We start from the raw sequence: 23,115 nt of genomic DNA, 5'->3' as shown, positions 1-23,115 counted from the left end.
AATAATAAAAGTTCTGTTTAGGCTCTGGTGCGCATCCTCACCCATACATCTTCTCAATACAATTAATTTTATTTAACTGTATCTGCTCTTAGACAGATTCTGAAAAAAAAAACAACCCACCATCACAAAGATATCCAGTATGCTTATCTTGCCTGGAGTGGCTTTAACGGCAGAGGTCACCAGGCAGCAAGTTCTCTGACCTCGTTGCCACCTACACTTTCCACATTACAAAATAAGCTCCAAGGAAAAACATGTAAGGAAGGATTGGCAGAGTAGAATAGAGAGGAAATGTTCTTGCCTCCCCCAAATGTAGTCAGCCTTTAATAAGAAGGGATTTTTTTGGTGGATGTCTACCTGTCAAAGAAGTCGATGCTAATCATAACTCCATAAAACGATTAACATTCCACATCAAAGCCAGCTCAGTGAATGGCAAGCCTTTCTCCTCCGAAGTATTTCTGAATCACAGCCTCCAAGGGAGTAACTCACTACATAAGAGAGTCCCACAGATTGACACTTCCAAAACTTCCCAACTAGTACGGAAAAAACCTGAAAGCTTTCTCCCCATTTCTCATGGAAGTCTGTCACCACTAGCTTATTCATGTCTGAAAAATGCTCTGAAGAAGCAATGTGCTAGACAAAAAAATACAAATCTAACATTATTAATTTTACCTGTTATTAAACATGGCTTTGTAACTTCCACATAAGAACTACATGTGTTTCCTAGACTATGGTCAGCAAATCATAATTACAAGGAACCTTCAGTTGTCAACACAACACAAAAAAAACCAGGTTTATGCTCAGTATGTTCTTTTTATAGTCTTTTTTTTCTTATCTATTAACTTTAAAAAGTAAATAGGCAAACTAGAACATGCTAGTAAATACTGTAAATTGGTGGAAGGCATGTTACTTTATGTATTTTGGAAAACACACAATCCTCTCAGCTAAATATAAACAAATACCTTCAAATATTTGTTAACTTAAAACAAATTAAGAAGATATAAGCCCTTACAATGAATTAACAGGACCCTAAAAAAATGCCATGAGGGATATGAATCAAGTTTTAAAATGCAATAATAAATAACAATAAATTAAAAATCCCAAATCTAAAAAAATCATTTGAAATAAATCTCACTTATAGAGAGGGATTAATTTCTTGTCATTTTAGTGAGCTGCAATGCAATTGTCTACGCTGTAACTAGACAGTCTCCTTTCCGCTGTAAAGGGAGATTATAAAGCCTCCCTTACTATGAATGGAGAGGGACAGTCACTGGGCACAATTCATCTCAGCAGACATTCAAAATCAGTCAGACAAATTATACCCTAGAATCACTTGCTAAGGTATTAATGCCCTAAGTTAATTAAGAAGAATCCCATCCTTAAGGCCTCAAGTCACAACCACGAAAAGGAACCAAGAGGTGAAAAGGAAGAAATAAATGTTACCAGGTTTTCAACTTCAGCACTTTGTCTGACACCCCACTGGAATGTTCCCATGAGGGTGATTGCGTAGGACAGCGCCAAACCAACCTGCCCCGCATTCAAAGCTGCAGAACAAAGGAAAAAGAGAATCAAATAGGTACACTGGTAATTATACAAAATTCTAGTTAACCTTCCTTTCATGAGGTTACTTACATGATGGAAACATCACAGCCAGAATTTTGTTTGGTTACACCGTACTTGCCATCTGTGCAATGAGTAGCTGCAGGCAGAACAGCTACTTGCTGCATTTTTTTTTGGTGTATTTTAGAACTTGTTTGTATCTTTGAAAAGATAATCCCAATTCTCCTTGGCCTGGTATTTTATCTAAAAACTGAGGTTCAGTCTCAAGACTTGTTATGGTCATCCCGATCTGGCTGAGAATTAGTAACTTTTCACTTTTTTCTAAGGGAATTAGACCGGCCCCTAAACCAAAATAAATAAATAAACAAACTAAAATAAAAAAATGAGCATAAAATGATTTCAAAATAAGTTACGAACATTTACATCAACTTTGTACTCTTGTAAATGATCAGATAAAATAACAGGACAGAATATTTCTTCCTGCGTTCATATAAGCATTTATTGTGTTCAGTGGGTCTACTCTCACAAAATAAATGAATTCTGTCTGCCCCAATATTAAGCATGATTGTCCTCTGACTGACTTGAACTTTATCCTAGGATAGCTCTATTGACTTCAAGAGAGCTACTCCTTATCCAGAGGCAAGGAAAGATTCAGGACTATTGTTTTGACTTGTCTTTTTGTATTCTAATAACATCAAACCTAGCTCAAAATTTTCAGTGTTGAGCAGCACAGTGTTCAAATTTTAACACACACATGCATATACAGAACTTCTCCAAAGGAAAAAGAAAAGAAACAAAACCAGCAAATTAGCACTAATTTTCATGTCCAAGATAATTACTTCTTCCTTCATATTTTAGATTACTATCTCATTCTAGTACACCTAACCCAATTACATCCTGGATGATGCATACTCTAATGACAGTTCATGAGTGACAGTGAACATAAAATGTATTATTACAAGGCGATTTTCTTTCTGGAACTGGCCTATCCTGCTGATCCAAGATACTAGAAGAGTATCCCTAGGAATTTTAGCTTGCCTTTTGGCCTACTGTGCCATGTGTAGAAAGCAAAAAAGTTGTTAAGCAGCAGCACTGTGGGTGTTTCAGTATGAAAAGCAAAGCCCTGTAGGCCCAAAAAAGAAAGGCAAAGGTGGGGAAAAAGATTTATTTGTTGTTATTGCTTTGAAAGCCAGAATCTCGAAAGTGAAGACTACAGATCTGCAAGTTTGTTTGCACATTTGGAGATGATGGTAGATGCATGCCTAAGCCCGGAAGATGACTGAACTGCCTCCAGTATTTGCAGGAAAGCAGATACAGACCCAGTGCCCTAGACTGAGGAAGAGATCACGATCTAGAAAGAAACATTTAACTTAATTACAGTCCTTAAACAATTAGAAACAGCAAACTATAAAAAAGAATTAGACATTACTATACATGGTAATTACTGGGTGAACTTTTTCTAACATCTGTACTTACTCTTGGCGAGGAGCAGGGAACCAAAAGCAACCACTATAACAAAAATGGCACAGATGGCATCCAGACGCACAGCAAACCACCTCGAGGTTGTCAAAAACAGAAACCAGGCCTCTAAAGTGTATTTTAAAAAGACATAAGAACAGTGGATTATTAGACAACAAAGCCGTATAATTGTTATTAAATTAATTATAAGTTGTTAAAAAAACAAACATTGCCATCTTCAAGTGCACGTCTGTATGGACTGATGATGATCAGAATGTTGTCCAGTTTTCCTGAAGTGGTCTAACCTAGTTTTCACACTAATAGCAACCACAGCTAATATAGCGAACAGTAATAGGAAGAAAAAGAAAAACAGTCAAGGCCTGAAGCATGGTCCATTTATTTAAAATGGAAGCCTTTTTTTAACTCTAGTGGACTCGGGAGTCTTATACAAAAAGCAGAAGTACAACTACATTTGCTGTAGCTGGACTACCGTCTACAGGCTTTTAGCTAGAACATATCACAACGCAACTGCCAGAGCCAAGTCTTTAAAAGGCAGGTGCAGCTGGTTAAGCTCCCATAAGAGCTACTCAATACAGCCAGTAGAGCTACAAGAGCTATTCAATTGACTAAAAGCACATATCTACTTCTGGAGAGGCTCACAGGTGGACATCTCCACTGGGCACTCACATCCAGGTGTCCACAATTTGGTGCTAAATTCCATCCCAGATAGATATGCTACAGTACAAGATACAGGAGACAGCAGGAAAAGACATTGCAATACAGAAGGCAACGTGTTTGAATTCAGGGCCAAAAACAGAAGTCAAGTGGCCATAACAAAGTATGGCATTATTTATTGCTTAGGCTGCAGTCAGATGAATTGTTCCAGCTGCTAACAAGTCATAGCAGAAGGTTACCATTCCAACCCTTTCTGCATCGCTTGTCATTACTCCATGCTAAAGATCAGTACTGTTTCAACTGTGTCACTGTTCCTCAGCCCAGTGCTGGGAAACATTCAAACTAAAAAAACCCCTCCTTTTTATAAAAAAAGGGAGGAGGTAAGTCTGGTTCTAAGCCAGATCATTTTGGATAGCCAGATTACAGAGTGATTAAATCAACAATTCAGCCAACAGAACTCCATCTAACTTCTGGAGGGCAGCAGAAGGAAAGAGGTAGGACGACAAGAGGCAGCCAGGTCAGGTCCAGAGCTGGTAACCTCTTAGTCCCATTTACGTCAACTCTAACTGCATATGCCTGACCACACATTTAGCAGCTGGTTTCATTAAACAAGACATTTGATATGGTCTAATGGACAGTCATACACCTAGGCACATGGAATGACATATGCAGAAGAGCGCACTGCATCAAGTCACAAACCTAGTTCCAGAAATTGAATTCACCGTGATAATTTAGGTACCTCTCTGAAACCCAGGAGCCAAGTGTCCCTGGAAACAGCCTACGGTAGCTTCCTGGTGACATGAAAGGTCATTTTTGGTGCAATAGTATACTTATAAGACCAGGAAACTGGACACTTGAGTTGTAGATTTGTCAGCTCCAAGGTTTTGCTCCATTGATCCCATTGTCCAGGAAGGTGCACTAAACTGCCAGCTTGAGATGGGTCATTCTGCAACCTCCCTGTATAACTGGGGTCACTGTGCATACAGGAAGGAATATGGCAATCATGGGGACTAACAAAGACTCATCATGGTGTAACTTCTGATGACTCATGAGCTTGCTTATAGGGATGTTGCACTGGCAGGAAGGAAACTTAAGTTTGGTCAAACCTCAGCATGCCTTTTAGATGTTTTTTATCTAAAGATTATTTAATATCAAATTCATAGGCATCCCTGAAAGAAGGTTCAAAGCGAGCGTCCTGTTTCCCAGGCTCAGCCCTAAATAGAGGAAGATACCACTCCAGCCAAAAGCGCTAAACAAAACCATTGCTGGCTGGGAGAGCTTTCTGTGATGCAGGAAAGAATTTAAAGCTCTTTGGGACACTTAAGAACCCAGGACTCCAACTTTGTCAGCTAGTATGAAAGGTATCCTCTTCTGTCGGCTATTGCTTGCACACATTTAGTATCAAAGAATCATTCAGGGAGGAAGCAACCTCAGGAGGTCTCTAGTTCAACCTCCTGCTCAAAGCAGGGTCAGCTCTGAGGTCAGACCATGTTGCTGCATGCTTTATGCAGTTCAAGTCTTGAAAATCTCCACGAATGGAGCCTGCACAACGTCTCTGGGCAACCTGTTCCTCTGCTTGACTGTCCTCATGGTGAAAAAGTTTTTCCTTGTATCCAGGTTAAACCTCTCTTGTCTCAACTTATACCCGTTTTCTTGCTCCTCCCACCATGTACCACTGTGAAGAGCCTGACAATCTTTTTGATACCATCCTTGCAGGTACCGGAAGGCAGCTATTAAATCCTCTGTAAGCCTTCTCTTCTGTGAGTTGAACAAGCCCAGTTTCCTCAGCCTTCCTGAACTGCCCAGGAGGGGTCTTACTGACAGTTTTGTTAGAGAGATGCATAAAATCTACTAGAAAAGTGTGTTTATGTTCCTTAGATCTAACCTTAAAATAGAAGAAAATATTTCTTTTAAAGGTCACGGTCCTCTTTGTATAGCGAAACTTTTATATGCAGTTTATTGACTAAAGATGTCTTTTAATACAAAGCTTAAAAAACAACTTTGTGTTCCCTCGCTATCATCTACTGTAAAATTGATTTGGTCAGATAACTAGCGACTTGAAAATATTAAGAAATGGGGAATTCAAAGCTAGAGGTGCCTCCCTGGAAGATATGTTTCCCCGGTCACAAGTTACTGGGCTCAACACGGAGGTCAGTGTGCATGATTCTACAGCTTGTGATAAACTGTACTTCAGAAAAGATCAACTGGTCTGGTCTGAAATCTTTTAAGTCTACAAATTACAAAAAAGCCATAGAATATACTGGTATGTCTTAGGACAGAGAAAATTCAAGATCTTACCTAACAAACACAAAATTGCAAACTTGCATTCTGCTGCATCTTGAAAAACATTGTAATAGAGAACATTTAATTGACAGAAGGTAAAGAATCACAGCGCAAACCTGAATTATATTATTCATGCTTGCAGAATACTAATATTTTACACCTTCTGGTCATGTTAATACCTTATATTAGATTTGAGCCCTGAAAGCTGCTCAAAGTAAAAAAAGAAGTGAGATTTAGGAAACTTTTCCAAGATGATTTATATTAACCATCCCTGCCCAGTCCTAGCACACTATTTAATATTAAAAGCTTCATAATATTGCTTGTTTCCCTCTCTCTATCTTAAAGATGGAATCCAGGAAAATGTCAAAAATGATTCTTTAAATATTCTTATCAGGCATACTTTAAAATGTTTATCTTCGGCACTGTTAAAACATATGTGTGGGTATCTCAAATTATATTACAGCCCAAAGTAAACTCTCAAAATCTAGACAGATAGTAACTTTTTTGTTCTAACAGAGAAATTTTACCCTAAAGAGACAAGTGCACAGCTCCTACTGATTTTAATGTACATTATATATACATGCCGCTGAGGGCATAAGGTATTTCCCTCCTACAGAGCAAAGTATTTGATTTTTCACGTCAATTCATCACAAACCTGAGTGGAGATCTTGGTGTGCATCAAATAATTTTTGAAATCTTTCCTCTGCTTTCAAAGCCCGAATAGTCCAAAGTCCCTGGAGAGATGACGACAAGTGGGAGAACACTGGACTTCGAGCTACAAAGGGAAATGAGAGTAACTTAGCAATAGCTGAAGGACTATATTTAATTCTTTTTGTACCACACTAATCTTTAATCCTACTACTTTATATTTAACCATACAATTTACTGCACTGCATCCTTTTAGAATAAATATGCACTATCTTTAACCAAAGTCCTCTTACTCAATTAGAATCAGTCAGACAGCCAGGCAGATTAATTTATACAAAAATGTCTCGTGTTTTTAACAATAACTGTCACTGAAGAAATTCTTTAAGCTTTATTAATGACATGAGGCACCCATGTTTGTTATTCATAATGCTTAATATTTCATATCATAGTCAAGCTAAAGTCAGGCACAAGAGTCAGAGTCAGAAACACCATGAGTATGTGCATGCAAGGTCCCAAAGACCAGCAACTTAGCATGTTCTTAACTAGCTTTACTTACAGATAGTTAAACTGACATACCTAAGGTTTATCATTATGCAAAACAGGAGTTAAGCATGTAATTCACTAGTTGAGAACAAGGCAATTAGGAAGCTATTTGCATAGCAAAAGAAAAAAATCTTTGATGGATTGTCTATAAAATACTAGCATTTCACATAATAATAAGCAGGGTTCAAACTAACATTAAGTCCCGCCAAACTACATACTTGTGGATTCTAGACGTTTAATATCTCTTGAAGTGTCTAAGAAATATCGTCGAAGAAAAATGAAAAGAATAAATAGTGGAATTAAGGGGATGAGTATCCAAGGAATCACTGCCACAGCCACAGCCACCACACCAAAAATCTGTAGGAGAGTCTGCAACACAATAGAAACAAAATAAAAAACCTCTTTGCCAGAAGAATTTAATTTAGAACAAGTATAAAATTATTTAACACTATTGAAACACTTAAATATTTGAACATAACTACCAAATTTAAGAGTGGATGCATTGTATAACATGAGCGACATCTATTTTTAAGCAACTTGAAGAAATTACAGTAATACCTAATTTGACTAATTGTGCAGTTTATGGTTTTCTTCTGCATTATTTGTTCTTTAAGAAATGTCTTTACAAAACTGGTTGACTGAACATTAGTGTCTTACTTTGTGGACTATTCTGTGACTGCTGTAACAAAATAATAGATGATTAATGAAATAGACAACTAATCTTTAATGGATCCAAGCTATATGGTGAATTAGGGATATGTTTTTTCACTCCAGGTAAAAAGAAACTGGGAAAAGACTGACTTTCAGTTGAAAGACTTGACAGCTGGAAGACCAACTTTCAACACAGACTTGTAACTTTTTTCCTAAAAACGGCTTTGTCCCATTTAAAAAGAAAACCCAATTATCAGAGAAAGTGAGCTTTCTCTTCCCAAAGGACTGCATTGGGAAAGTTACAAATAAGATGAAAACATCAAACACTGCAAGGAGAAGTGTCACAAGAGGCTCATTTTACCAGGTTTACTTAAGAGTACGAGAGGAACACCTGGGCTAAACCTGAATTTACTCTTAGAAAACTAGATATAATGTGGAATGAAGCTTTGTTGCTTAGGACAGTGGATCCTGGCCCAATTTTCTGAATTAAATCTCACATTTCCTGCAGACCACTTCACATCCTTCACATCAAACTTTCACTATGAAAAGCAGTATCTGCACAGAAATTTCTTTCAGAACACCAGCTGTGTATGTATGCATGCATGCATGCCAGGAGTCCTGGCATAGTGACATCAGGGTGTGTCCATTTGCTCCTTAAAAAAGGGACACCCCCATACACACAACAAGAAACCCACCCTGTACAAAACCCAGACAACTGAAATTCTAGCTCAACACTAAATTCCTGTATTATTTTCATTAACAAATTCCTTAGAAATGACAATATTTTCTAAAATGTCTCCATTTTATGGACTGCAGAGGACCCACCTTCTTCATCATCACATACGACACAAGTAGATTCCAGCTGAACTTTGTGGCTGCGTGATTTTTGGATGCCAAAAACACATTAGTGACCACTGGGTCCTGAGAATGTGTGTCTTATAGCAAAAAGGCTTCCGTCCCTTTATTTGTGCATCGAGTTGGAAAAGTTAAGCAACACGTCAGCTAAAGTCGGATAGTAGAGAGCTACCTGGATTTTCAAACACTTTCAATGGAAGTGCCTATGAAACATTGCATTTCCTGTTGCACTTCTGGTAGCCCACACACACACACATGCTCTAAAGCCAAAACCAAGCACAACCTTTTCCCCTACCTCTCTTTTTTCTTGAGGCTTCTCTGACTTTACCCTAATTTCACCTGACCAAACAGCAAACCCACACACCTTACGCATTACAACTGCATGAGTCAGCACAATTCAGTCTTCGGCTCGAGGCAAGATCTTAGCTCATGATAGAAGATTTATCAGCGTAACAGCCTTGCATCTCACAGATCCTGAAAGCACATTATAGGGTCTCATAAATCTATTAAGGAAAATAGCTATAGGGTAGGTATGGGGTAGGAGCTCTGAAGGAAGCTGCATTACCACTACACTGCTCATCTGTGGGTTAAGGTGTTGACGGCATCGTGTTGTTTGACCTTCTAGATACATACAGTAGATTGCAAACATTTTACCTAGATTTCATCACAAGGAGGTAAGGTGGCAGCGAGAGTGCACAGTATTTCACTTGGATCAATTATGCACACAGTTATGTCAGCACAAAGCAAAACAAAGCACCCTGACTCCTCACCAGCGCTGCCGTCAGCCCTTCTCTACCTTCTACTTCTCTGGTGTTCTTTAAAACCCCATTTTTATCATGGGATGAGAATGGAAATAAAGATTCCTGACCTCCTCCAAATTTTCTCCTGTCTAGATGACTGTTTTTCCCAGTACTGCTCATTGTCTCTGCCAAGCCTATCAGCCACCCACACGCTAGCTAATTTCTAAAGGCTCCCTCACCTCCATCCTCAACAGCAAACGGAGATCAAAGTCCGTTCCTTCCTTCTGACAACTCACTCCCAAATCTGCTTTATACACCTGCTGCCTTCCCCTTCTCCCTCTGCCACCTCCTAGACAGTCACAAAAAAGCAGTCTCTGAAGTACTTCTGCCTCCTCATACCATCAGCTGCAAACCTGAAGTGAAGCGCTGAGGAAAACTGCTTCAAGGAAAAGAATTCCGAGGAAAATAGAATGTTTCTTAATAAAAAATAAAAAAGCCAAACTGAAGTTTTAGTGATGATAATCTACAATATGTTGCAAAGTGCCGGTGGGGGTAGGAGTGGGAGTAGATCTATTAGGATCCAGCTCATGTAAACAAAGCCTTGCTACGGCAAAAATACAGGGAAGGAAAAGATGGTTAGGATGACTAAAGTAAAAATCTGACACCGCCTTTGGAAGGAATTTTAGATGAGCCTGCACCACCTTATCATTATAAAAATTTATGATAGGGTGGATCAGTCATGTGTGTTGTTTTTTTGGAAAACCAAACTTGCATATAAATTAACTCTTAATGAAGCAGTCTGAAAGCCAGACACAACCATTTGCAGACTGTAATCATGCAGTTACTGCGTGAGGTAAGGCAAAGCTTTTAGTTCCCAAGTTTCACAAGAGACAACTAACCTCTTCAGCTGGAGACTGCCCCAACTTCTAGTAGATTCACTGTGTGCAAGCAGGAGGACCCAAGATAATCAGTAGGCTGACGATAACCATAACACGAGCAGTCTGACTGCTCTCCTCTCTGGATACAAGCAGTGAGCTAGGTATTCAGTTTGCACAGCAAGAAACGCTCAGGACTGGATATCTAGACCTTGTCTAGCAGAATCAGCTTACAACTGAAAATTGTAAGCATGCAAGCTTTCGCTACATAAAGAAATATGGCCTACAAAATCAGCATCTTTTACCATATTTCTTAATTTTAGAAGTCTTTTAAAATTCTTTTAAAAAATACGAGCTGATTAATTACCTTTTATAGCTATTGCACAGTATTGGAAACAAGACCACCTTACACAAAAGACAACAGATGCACAGGCTACCGAGGCTGAAAAGACCTGGATGGAGAAATCTAACTTGCTTCCAAATGGAGCCATATTGTCAAATGTCCACCTTCAAATCTGCTTCAGTTTCCCTGAAGAAAGAAGAATCTCCCACTGACAGACTCCACGTACTCTATCCCTAGAGTACAGAAAAGCACATGCTGTTTCTGTTGGAGTCATCCTCTTGCTTGCAAGAGTCCTGAAAGATTTCCCTCATGCTTTGGTCAGTCACTCCATTCACCGTGGCTTATTTTTCCTCAAGAAATCTCCTGTCTTACTGTCTCACTAGAGCAAGCATACCCTCCTATAACCCTCTGGGGAAGTGAATGCTCTGGTCAGCACATTCACTTGCGAAACATGCGCTTTCCCTTCATCTTCTGATGACCTACATATTCATAATTCTTATAGGTGCTGACAGTGATATCCAGGAGTTTCTATCTCAAACAGGTCTTGATCTAGGAAGAACAAGGTATTTCTGTACCACAACCACACAACAGAAAAGCATTTAATGCGAAGTGAAAAAACAATAAGGAAAAAAAACAATAAAAATCTGGAAAAACATGGGAATTACATGCTATAAGCTTTTCCCTTTCTTGCAGAGACTATACCATTTATATAATGTTACAAATCTTATGACAAATTGTAAGCCATTTGAAGTCATTTAATAAAGTTGACAGGACAAAAGTGCAAAAGTAAGCTTTAGAGAGTTCAAGATGTCTCATGTCTACCCTTCCATAGATCACTGCCATTCCATATCAGTTATACCCTCAGCTCAATATTTCATGTTTGGCTCAAGCACTTCTTTGAAAAAGGCACTCAGCCTTCACGTACAGATGTTTTGAACTCCACAGGTCTGCCGACACTTTGTTCCAGTGGGTAGGTACCCTCACTTCTTAGAGTCCTTTATCTCCTTGTGAAAGTATCTATGTCTTCTCGCTAATGAGCTCAACAGAGTCAGATCTTTGAGGTCTTCCATTTTCTTCCATCATTGAAAAAGAAATTTTGCCTTTTTTTTTTTTTTTTTAAATGGACCTTACAATTTATTTCAGCATTTCTTATAAAATATATCCATAAGGGGTACCATGCAGTTGTGTGTCTGTGCCTAGTGTGATGTGTGATGCCAAGCTGGGTTTGACAGCTATGATAAAGCAGCTACTACCATAGGAACCACACTGTTCTGGACTTGCAGCTGGTGACCTGGTAGGATCTCTAATGAACGAATGGAGCCCAAGGGATGGGATTTGAGACTCAGAAACCTGAATGTGGAAGTCTACATGTGACCTACATAGGGAAGCTCCTGTCCTATTTGGCTGAGCTTAGAAAGTCATTCAGATAACCTAAGTTACCCTATGGTTGCATATTTGTCGAGAGTCCACTAACTGTATTGACTAGATGCCCTCTGACTACAGCAAAATAAGCATCTAAAGCCCAACAAGCAGATACCTAGATTTTGATGACTCAATCTGCAGTCAAAGCCCACCCAAGAACTGTGGTGTTCCAGGACTGGTTTTACCAATATTTAAGCAGAAGTCAAACACACCTACACCCCCAGACTCCGACTCCTTGGACCATAATATGCACTCCCAAGGATTATATTAGCCCATGGACACTGCCACAAAGCCATATTAATTTAGTAATAACAACAGTGCATATCCTGGATTTCAAGTTTGCAACCTTAACTGCATTAACTTAGGGCGCTCTCAGTCAGGCTGTGCTGTCTGAAGTAAAGCCAGGTCAAGAAACTACAAAACCCCACTCTGTTCGTACTTGCTTGGCATCACTACTCTTCCTCCTCCTCCCCTCCCCCTGAAATTATTTCCTCGTTGGCTCTGCCAAATAACTGCATGCACAATCAATCCCTAATCCAGTTCTGACATTTTCTTTTTCCTTGAACACTTTTTAAAAAAAAAATAAAATAAAAAAAACACAACATGCTTTTTCAAACCAGACTGTTCAGACTGACTGTCCTGCAGCTCTGTTAAAGCACAACTGCACAGGCGGCTGGTTACACTGGCACACCAGAGGACAAGCTTCCCTGAGGAGAAGACATTGCAATGAGCAGATCACAGTGATAAACACTTCACTCGGGCCAGCTGCATCCAGAGCAGCATATCGAACCACATCACAGATTTTTTGCGTTTTTTCTCCTTTATTACAAAAAACCCCCCAGGAAACGTCCAAATAGAAACCCTTCACCTTTGTACCGTAATCCTAGTACATAAACAGCTCTACTTCATTTTACTCACTTAAAGTGGCTGAGTTGAGGCACGTAGTCTTGTCTTTAAACTACCTTTTTAATAAAATCTATGGGTTTTCATTCAGAACTGGTTAAAAAAAGTTCATATGGCTGTTTATACTATTGCTTGCATCAGACTGTCAGGAACAGATTTGTCTCGAGAGAAAAAGCAATGAAGACTTACGAGTACAGAAGAAAAAGTGTCGCACATGTCTTTTAAATATTGCAGTTATCTCAGACGTTGTCCTTTTCTGAAGCAACCAGTGACAGCAATCTTTGACAGGAATGACAGCTTTCAGTCAGTGTTAATTCAGCTTTAGGAAAATGTGCATCCATGAGAAAATTGGGAATATAAAGACAAGACAACCAATGCACTGAAAGGGGAAAAAAAGGCACAGCTGGGAAAGAAATGAAAATTGTAATTTCAGATAAAGTGAGTGAAAGAAAAAAGTAAGAACTAAATACTGCCAGCTCTAAAAGCTTCAAAAACAGCAAGCTCGTCTTATCTTCTGCAGGACACCCTCTCCTCCTCTGAATCCTGCTATTTGCAATTAGTCGGCAAGAGGTTACCTAAATAAATCCATATGTCACTGCAAATGGGCTGAATACATCTGTCAGATATACCACAGAAATGTATTCAAAATTCCCAATCACATTCTTAATGCTAGTACCTTCTATTTGTTCTTGTCTCTGTAAGATGCTCTTTCTGAATCATTGTTTTTCCAAGCAAACAAGCATATACTTAGCTCCTCAGGGCAAATGTTTTCTGTGCCACCAACATGCTCATTCATTTGACTTGGCATGCATTTTGCCGTTAAGTGAGAAGCCTTAATATTTGTTTGAGGTCATGGCGAACTGTGTCCAATTGTTCTTTAACGAGTGACCTTATAATAAAAAGGGTGTTTTCACCCTTTTTTTGGGTACATTGGCACTGCCACCATTCTGTTATATTTAAAGAGCATCCTATCATCGATAATCTCTTACCCTACAACAAGGGCTAGAAATAGGCTTTCTGGGCACCCTGAGCCAAGAGGCTTAACTATCTTATGCAGGTCTCGATCCCAATAGCAGTTCTCAAAAATCACAGTCCATGTGTTTTCTGAGACTTCCAGATATTGATGCTTTAGAAACAGATGCATAATCAAGCTCTGGACTTTGTGATTCTGCCAGACACTCAAAATACTCATCCTTTAAAACTCCGTATTACATTCCTAGATCGTATAGAGGTTATTTTCCTTTTTATAATAAATTATCTTCACTCATGTAAGAAGTTAGTTGCCAGGTCCCTTTGGCCACGGTAATAAGTTACTTCCAGCTAACACAGATTTTCCATGAAAAAACAAGCTCGGATAAGAGCCAAAGCTATGGCCTCTACTTATTCATCTCTACAGGCAGCTCCTGTTCATACCCACTGTACATGGAAACCAACACTGTCACACAAAAAAGGACAGTGCCAACACCCATTCTTGTAAATGTCTGTGGACAATATATTTTTCTATTTATAAGCAGTAAAAACTTGAGGAGGACCTTTAATTTGATTTTCTCAAATGCTTTTCTTCTCTTGTACCTTGTGCCCACTATGCACTTCTGCACAAAAGTGTTCTCAGTGATTTGGGCAGCAAGGCACAACTTTGCAATGAGGATTCATATAAAAGTGAGAGGTCCTCTTCTTGGAGTTATAGGGAGTTAGTTGTAAGTTTATTCTGACCTCCCTATAAAAATTATACAAAAAGTTAGTATGTTTTGTTGTTCAGCAGTGCTAAGTTTGTTGTCTTCTCCTGTAAATGTCCACAGTCCTTGGCCATATTCCTACACTGTTCTTTTCCCAAGGAAAAAAAGGCGCACACACAAAAACTATTCACATAAACCATAGTGCTCTTTGTACCATGACAAATATGTTACATCTTCCTGTGGAACACCTCAGATGCCAAGCACAATTTTACATAGTAGCTTGAGGAAACAGCATTAATCAGAAAGTGTAGAACATGCACACACACACGCTTTGCTTTCTCAACAGCTCTTGCCAGAACCTGCCTGAAACAATACAGAAAAATTTCTGGCACCACCCAACCCTCCCAGAGTTACTCTTCTTCTCAGGTAGCAGAAAGCATCCCTTTCCATTATATTAATTTAGGGAGTTTGTGACTCCAATACCCCCCACCATCTCCAAGTGTGGTCACTTTGTTGGCTGTTCCACTTGCTTCAAGATTCCCAGAGCAATGCATTTTTGTATCTCCTCTATCAGTCCCTTCTGCCAAATAACTGATATTTCTAAAGGAAAATAAAGAATGGCTTGACAATTTCTGCTCCCCTCCTACCTCTTAGAAGCCATTTCCAAAACTTTTCCCCAGCTATATAAGCCCAAGACAGCCCCACTGAGCACAGACCCTGAGGAAATCAAAACATTTGATTCAACAATGGGTACTTTTCTCTTTAGTACTACTACAAATGGTATATTTCCTACCTTGTTCTTTGCTCATATGTTTAGCACTTTATCAGCAGTGGCTGATTCACCAATATTTGTCCTCAGTCTTATCCCACTTACAACTCTTCTAAAAGCAGTTTTTCTTTCAATGATAATTACTGCTTTCTTTCCATAGAAGGTGCACGTATACATAGAACAAAATAATCATAATAAAAAAAAAAATCAAGAAATATCCCACTGCTTTCAAGCTATTAGTAGAATGCAGGAGGCAGATCTTACAAGCTGATACAAAATGATGCAAAAAATGCATAGTAAAAGGCCTGGGAAGGGATAGGCCTTCTGACACCTCGAGCACAAAACTGAATGCAGCGGTACTAAACAGGGAATGGACCACAGAAAGCAGCCAGGTTCTCATGCTCTCCCCAAACAGCATCTACTATTGCTACTGCTGCAGAAAGACCGCTGGCCTAGATGGACCACTGCTGTGACCCTGCATGGCATTATTTAGTGTTCTTATGGTCTAGTCCATTAACTTATTTGCTAAAATACTGTCCACTGTTCCTGTGCGGAATTCCTCTGAGCTAATGATGATGTTATCATAACCTCTTCATCCATGCTGTGCACTTTTTTCCCCAGTTCTTCCAAACGTCTGGCAAAATTTTGCTTACCACAGATGCTGCTGCCCCGTATGTTGCAGTTTTGCAAACTCTATCTTTGAGCTATATGGACTTTCCTGCCTCAGGCCTTCTGTCCCTCATGGCCATAATGCCAGAGCAGCCCTGCGTCCGCCCCAAGAATACCTCATTTTCAACTGCATGACCTTTTGTGCTCAGCCAAGTCTAATTGTGTTGCCAGAAGTCAATTCTGGGTCTTTCAGCAACTTTAAAAGCTTTGTGCTACATTTGAACTGTGGGCTCTTCTGTTAAAAAGAGTATCAGTTATTCAGTAACACAGCTCCTCAGCCTTACAGCAATTACAAGCTTTTAAGCATTTTACTGTTTGTTCTTGCTATTTAAAATACACTACTCATATTTATTTTTACGTGGAATGAAGTACTATTCATATTTCTGTAAGTTCCACAGTAGCCCCTCTACCCCAGTTAAATGAAAACTATGAAAAATATTAAGGACTACAGCATCAGCTATCCTAAGAAATAAAACTACCTTCTGTTCTTTTCTGGCCGCACTCCTTCATAGCAGATATGCAAAAAATGCTTTTTAGCCTGTCTCTGGGTTTTTTTCCTAACTTCCCCAGAGCTTTGCCACTCTGACAGGGCTATAAAATACTACTTTCCTATTCAAAATAAACTCTTGACTCATAATTCGTCAGTACTACATTCTGTTCAGTGATCACTCAGCTCCAGGAAGCTTAACAGTGGCCTGACGCTTTCAGCAACCGTATTTTAACTAATCAGCACCAGCCTCTCACCACCACCATCAGGTTTCACCCAGTTCAGCCATTCTCTGCAGGTACAGTGGCATCTAAAGAAGTAAAAAGAAACTTCCTTGGCAGAGAACAAGCATTATTTACTGTGGTAAGCACATGCTCATTCATAATTTGTTACAAATATGCTCCAAGACCACCAGGAAGACTTTTCAGAAGTTATTTATCACAAACCATCAACAAAGACACACTTACCAAAGTAAGTAACTGATACCAGGTCTGACCCCAAAATCCAGACTTTCTATCAGTGAGAAAAATGAAAAATTATTTTTCTCAGTATCATGTTATTTTCTCAGTGTTATGTTTAACAGAAGGATGGACAACTGAATTGGTTACCAAAGCCAGCACATTTTCAGTTTTAGAAGGGAAGATCTGAAACCATTATTTCAGCATACGAGTGACTTTCATAGTGAGAGTGCTCTGCTTATTTAAACATTAGACAGATTTTAAAACCCAGTAAGAAAAACGGAAAGAAAAAAGATTTAGGGACATGACTGTGGAAGAAAATGCAATCACTCAGCATCCTATTCTTCCACAGTGCAAGAATAGCTATTATCAAGCCCTTGAAAGAGCCTTTCTTAACAAATTTTTACTATTTCAAGAGTGCAATCCAAATGAATCAATTTTTTTAAATGATACAGAATTATCCTGTAATGTAGATGTAACACAAAGAGGTATAAGCTTCCCAAAGACATGTGACATTCAGTTCCCAGCTGAACTCATCTTTTGCTGTATAAAACTGCTCACGCTGCAGCCTCTACCTTTTGAAGAACCAACTTGTCCGGAGTTTTCAAATCAGCTGCAGAGTTCACCAGGCAGCCACGGTATCAGCTTCAGCAAGAAAAAAGTTCTTATGTTCTGCATGAGATGCACACATAACCCTGGCAGCACATCTCTATGAGATGCAGTCTTTTTTCGCTAAAGATAATTCCTTGTCCCACATGTTTGTTTTGGGCATAAATATGCATAATGATTTAACACACACACACGCCAGCTATATGGCTTAGTAATTCAAATTACCTCCAAGTTTCTCCTTCCTTCTTGAATCAAAAGTGAAATCTCCAGTCCTTTTGCCGAACAGTGAAATCCTAATTTGTTTGTAAGCACACATTGTCCTATCTATAGTATATCAGTAGTTTAAGGCAATCTAGAAGATTTGTACTTATCACCATTTGGAACAGGATTGTTACACTCTATGACTGACAGCAGAATTAAAAGATTTCTAGCTACTGTGAAGTGTTAGAAGTGTTAATGATCTTCAGAAGTCTTAAAAATAATCATCAGTTTGAGCTACAGATGTGAAAGGTTGCAGTAATGCTTAAAAAGTCAGGTAAATACCTATAAATAATAATAATAAAAATTCCCACTTTGGCACCAAAAGCAGAAGTAGTATATATAGAAAGATGGACCAAAAAGAAAAGGAGAAAACTGCAGAACGTAAGTTCACTTACATGAGAGTATTTCTTTGCCCTCTTTCACAGTAAGAAAAGCAAACAAAATACAGATTTAAGACATAAAGATATATAGAGATATACAGATATAAAGAGCCCCAGACAAATGGAATCTCTCTCTGGAACTTTTACAAATTCCAACTTAACCGAAAGGGGGAAAATTTCCAAACCACACAGAATGGGGGCACATCACTGGACTGCCATACAACTATCCTGCTTTCTAGTAGCTGAAAATGTGTTGAGAGTAATCTGACAAAGAAAACAGAGAAGCCAATTTGGAGTACAGCCGATTTAAACCTGATTGAAATTTTGTATTTACAGGTTTCAGTCCAACATACCAAAATACTGCAAGAACAACTACATTTTTGTCTTCCTACCACTAAGCCACAATCTGCTCAAAATGTTAAAGAAACGAAGAGGAAGACTGCATCTCACAATGCTCATATGCTCTAGAAAAAGAAATAGAGAAGGCAGAATTCCACTAAGTGAAAGCTAGTTTTATTTTTCCATGTACTATATTCAAAACACCAGTATTCCACATTTCATTGAGAAAACAGAAGGAACAGCCCAGTAAAAAAAGTATTATCTACATCTACCATATAAATGGAGAAGTATAAAAACTAAAAGGGAGAGAATTAAGAAAAACAAGAAAAGCAGAAAAGCGGTAAAGGAAACACAAGGAAGCAAGATGACAAAAAGGTAATAAAATAATGCTGAAAAATGTGATTTCATCTTCTTTCCCATGTTAGATAAGGGGTTACATCCTCAAATCTTATTAATACTAAGTAAATACAAACCCTAAAATATTAAAAAAGTTCCCTTATGTTCCCACACAAATCAGTTTTGTTACTGCGGTGATATCTGTTGCCTTGACACTAATATGTGGAGAATGACACGCATACCTATTCTTACAAAAATTCTACACGTTAACATATGTAGGAAAAAAAAAATGGGGTGAGGGAAAGGATTGGGCTGGATTACATGTGACCGCTACAGTGAGAACAGACCTTTAGCTTTCCTTAGAAAACAGAGGTCTGTATATAAACAGGAATCCACCTATTAGCCGCGACTCCAGACTTTACACGTTTTGTCCTATACACATACCATCAATCTGAGTAAATATGCAGTGTGTATGATGTAAGACACTCATCCTTACATTCAGAGGAATGTGATGACAGGTACAGAGTAAAGACCAGCAATAGCTTTGGCATAGATTATTTCCACTGCTGATCGCCATCAACAAGACTAATTGGCTACTGGGATTTAACAATCAAGGCATTCAAGGACAGAGGAATGAAAAGTCAATAGAGAACTGCATTTTTTAGACAAGTGTCTGTACTAAATTCACAGCTCCTGCATGTTGGTCTTGGTGACACAAGTGCAACCCAAGCCTCCTCTTCCCCCTCAACCTCCCACCCCTCTTTTTCTTTTTTTTTGGGGGGGGGTGGAGGGGAGGAGATGAGATGATGACGACCAGGCAGGCAGGATGGACAGGTTTTTGTTTGTTTTTAACGACACAGTGTATAACCCCTTTTTATTTCAAAGAAAACAGCAAAACTGAAGGCACATACAAATATCAAATGACTATACCAAAAATTAGTTTTTAACATAATGATCATAATGGCTTTAAACTAAAGGGGGGTAGATTTAGACTAGATATAAGGAAGAAATTTTTTATGCTGAGGGTGGTGAAACACTGGCACAGGTTGCCCAGAGAGGTGGTAGATGCCCCATCCCCGGAAACATTCCAGGTCAGGTTGGACGGGGCTCTGAGCAACCTGATCTAGTTGAAGTTGTCCCTGCCCACGGCAGGGGGATTAGACTAGATGACCTTTAGAGGTCCCTTTCCAACCCAAACTATTCCATGATTCTATGATTTTAACCTTTTTTGAAATTAGAGCTCAAAAGTAACCAATGAAAAAATACATACCCCTATTATTTTTCTTTAAGTTTTAAATGGTCTTTCATTATGCACTAGCAAGATGCACTGTAGTATGCATCTTGGGAATGTACAGTTAGAACATCAGTTCCACAAAGAAGTAGTTCAGTGAGATTTCTGAAGTCAAGTGCCACCAGGCAACTGTTTTTTTAATTTATTTATTTTTCATTTAGACCTCAGCACAGCTGCAGAATCTTTTGATCTACCCATCAAGCAAAACTACCAGGATTCAGCAGAAGGGAAACCAAAAGGTGTCTCCAAATACAGCTCTGGTCTACATTCCAGGCTAAAGAGTATATGCTGACATTTAACATAGATCCCACCACTGGTTATTTTCTCACAACATATTTATGATCATATGTTAAACGCACACATGCAAACACACAGAAAGAACTATTCTTTAATGAATAAAAATATCTCTTAAAACTCACACATGCATACATTAAAAAAACAGGCTAAACTGGAAAAAACAACACAACAAAACCCCCAGGAATCCCACCTCTCGCAGAAATCACAAAACAACAATGTCATTGTTAAACTAAAAGATCCTGGAATTCCTTCTACACACTTTCCCTGACATCTTCACACAATAAAATGCAAGGGTCAGTGGTACTGAAACAAGGAACGGCAGTTCCACTCTTGTGCACATACGAAAGCAAGTGACCCAAGCTATTATTCCAGTCTGAGGCACTTTTTGTTCCTAATATCCAGATGCAGCAGCGCTTTTTTTTTTTTTAAAAAAAAAAAAAAAAAGAAATGACTGTGGACACCTCCTTCACATTTTCCTTTTCTTCAGCATTTTCACTTCATAAAGCTGCAGTCAATGTGTTTTGTGTGTGGTGAGAAGGGAATGGCACATTCAGTGGTGGTCTCAGCCACAGCCTACATTGGTGGCTCAAGTAGTCTCAGGATTAGGTCTTTGTGTGTGATGAAAGGATATGAAAAGTCAGTTATTTAAACTCAGTCAAGCTGTTGATTTTGGGGAGGAAAAAGGTTTTGCAATTCAGTTTTCCTCAATAAATCACTGCCCTTTTCCAAGGGCAGCTGCAGATAGTTCACATGTTCACAGTGTTCTCCAGAAACAAAACAGATCATGGTTTTTTTCCCCCAACCCAACATAGGGGAAGAAATCAAAATGAAGGGGCCATCACATTAAGTTACTCAAATCCACTAGAAACTAAAGCAGAAAATCAAACTCTGTTAACCGGTAATGAGATCACTGAAGAATTAAAAGGGCAAGAAACTACAAGAAAAAACTCACCCTTTAAAATTTATCATGATAATTAACAAAACAAAACAAAAAGTCTGAAATATATTTCACGATCCTATGTATTCAATCAGTTTATAGATAAAATTTTCAAGCAGTAGTTTATCAGTTTGGGTACGCATCCTGCATCACCTAAGACCACAGTTTAAAGATGTTAAGCCTCTGCAGATCTATCTCAAGTCAAAGTGAGATTCAGGTACTAAAAACAAGCCTTTGATGAGTTCTCAAAAATACAGCATCCAAAATAGTGGCCACTTAGGAATATCTGGGCTAATGTGCATAAAAAACTATTAAATATATTGGATTCTTAATTCCTAATACTTCCTCGTTAAATTCTTTTATTCTATTCCTTGGCTGACCTTTTCCCAAATTAGTATAGTGCATTTTATTAGTGCTGCATTGAGCTAGACATTGCTATGCATTTTAACCACGACATTTTAAACTAGAAGCCCCACACCTACCAGTGACATCCACATCAACAGAACCTTGTACTCCCACAGAGCTTAAGGTAGGAGGAGGAACAACACTTGGTTACAACACTGAGTAAATCAGCTGGTATTTTCAGAGGAGCCTAAGAAAATTGAGTAACAAAATCCCAGTCATCTTAAATGGCACCTGACTTCCTTAAGTCCCTTTGGACTTATTTATAGGATGATCAAGTTCGTACCAACTAAAGAAAGCATTTCCGCAATTATTTGCATTTGGGTAGCTCTTTGAGGCTGCTGTCAGGCCTGCCCTCTGATTAAACTAACAAATACATAAATAAAGCATATATATCTAAATGAAGTAGATGTTTAAATCCCATTAGAAAGTTCTAAAGCACTGTAATGGCCTTCACACAAGTAGTCCCTTACCTGAGGAGACTAACTTAGTTGGAAAACACCTGCTAAAAAATACGTAACTCAGGACACGAAAAAGAAAGGGACTGAGGCTAAGGAGGCTAACAGTACTAAGGCAAGTGATTAAAAATATGCGAGCAAACAAAAAAATACACCATCTTCACTAAACAAGTTAATTCAGCTTTTCGACTATCTGAATCAACCTACAAACATTAATTACTACCTGATTTTACAAACTTATTTAGTGCCGTATTTAGTAGAAATAACAAGTGTCATAGTGAACACAGAATTGCTTTTTATTTCATTTTTCAGGAGAGCTGGTGTGGAACCTTATGGCTAGCCAGAATCCATTACAGAAGATAAGGCCCAGGCTTAGACTGTGGACTGTAAAGTTTATTTTTTACTTTAATGAGCTTTGAACTGGACTGTAAACGTACAATTACAGATATCTCAGTTGAAGTGCCTAACTTAACCTTTGGTTTCTTTTCAGTTTCTATACTTCCCATCTACCCACAGAGTTCTGTTCAACAGCCATGTAGTCAAACAATAGCCATAAACATGTTCTCATAAAAGAGACTTATTTTTTATTTATAAATCTTGTGGACACAGCAGTAATTTCTACAAAAAGATAGTCAACTGCACTAACATGACATGTCTCATATGCTGTTAAGTTTCATAACTTAAGAATTAAAAATGACTGCCTCCTTCTAGTGAGGACTGCCCCTCCTGCCCCCAATGTCTCCAAAGACAGGTGTGCTATATTTTGGTGCACTTAAACCAAAGAAAGGAAGGA

At 38.7% G+C, this 23,115-nt stretch overlaps 1 protein-coding gene across 2 annotated transcripts in view; it reads right to left on the bottom strand.

Moving 5' to 3' along the window:
- ABCC4 (ATP binding cassette subfamily C member 4 (PEL blood group)) overlaps positions 1–23,115 on the bottom strand; it is a 160,150-nt gene that overhangs the window by 44,725 nt on the left and 92,310 nt on the right. For both annotated transcript variants that reach the window (XM_076362161.1, XM_076362151.1), the window contains exons 21-24: positions 7,383–7,533; positions 6,629–6,748; positions 3,034–3,144; positions 1,441–1,541 (exon numbers count right to left, since the gene is read on the bottom strand). In XM_076362161.1, coding sequence (XP_076218276.1) covers positions 1,441–1,541; positions 3,034–3,144; positions 6,629–6,748; positions 7,383–7,533 — 483 coding nt within the window. The remainder of the gene's footprint in view (positions 1–1,440; positions 1,542–3,033; positions 3,145–6,628; positions 6,749–7,382; positions 7,534–23,115) is intronic.

This window comes from Aptenodytes patagonicus, chromosome 1, assembly GCF_965638725.1.
Source record: "Aptenodytes patagonicus chromosome 1, bAptPat1.pri.cur, whole genome shotgun sequence".
Taxonomy (NCBI): Eukaryota; Metazoa; Chordata; class Aves; order Sphenisciformes; family Spheniscidae; genus Aptenodytes; species Aptenodytes patagonicus.
This window is presented reverse-complemented; position numbering and strand designations above follow the sequence as displayed.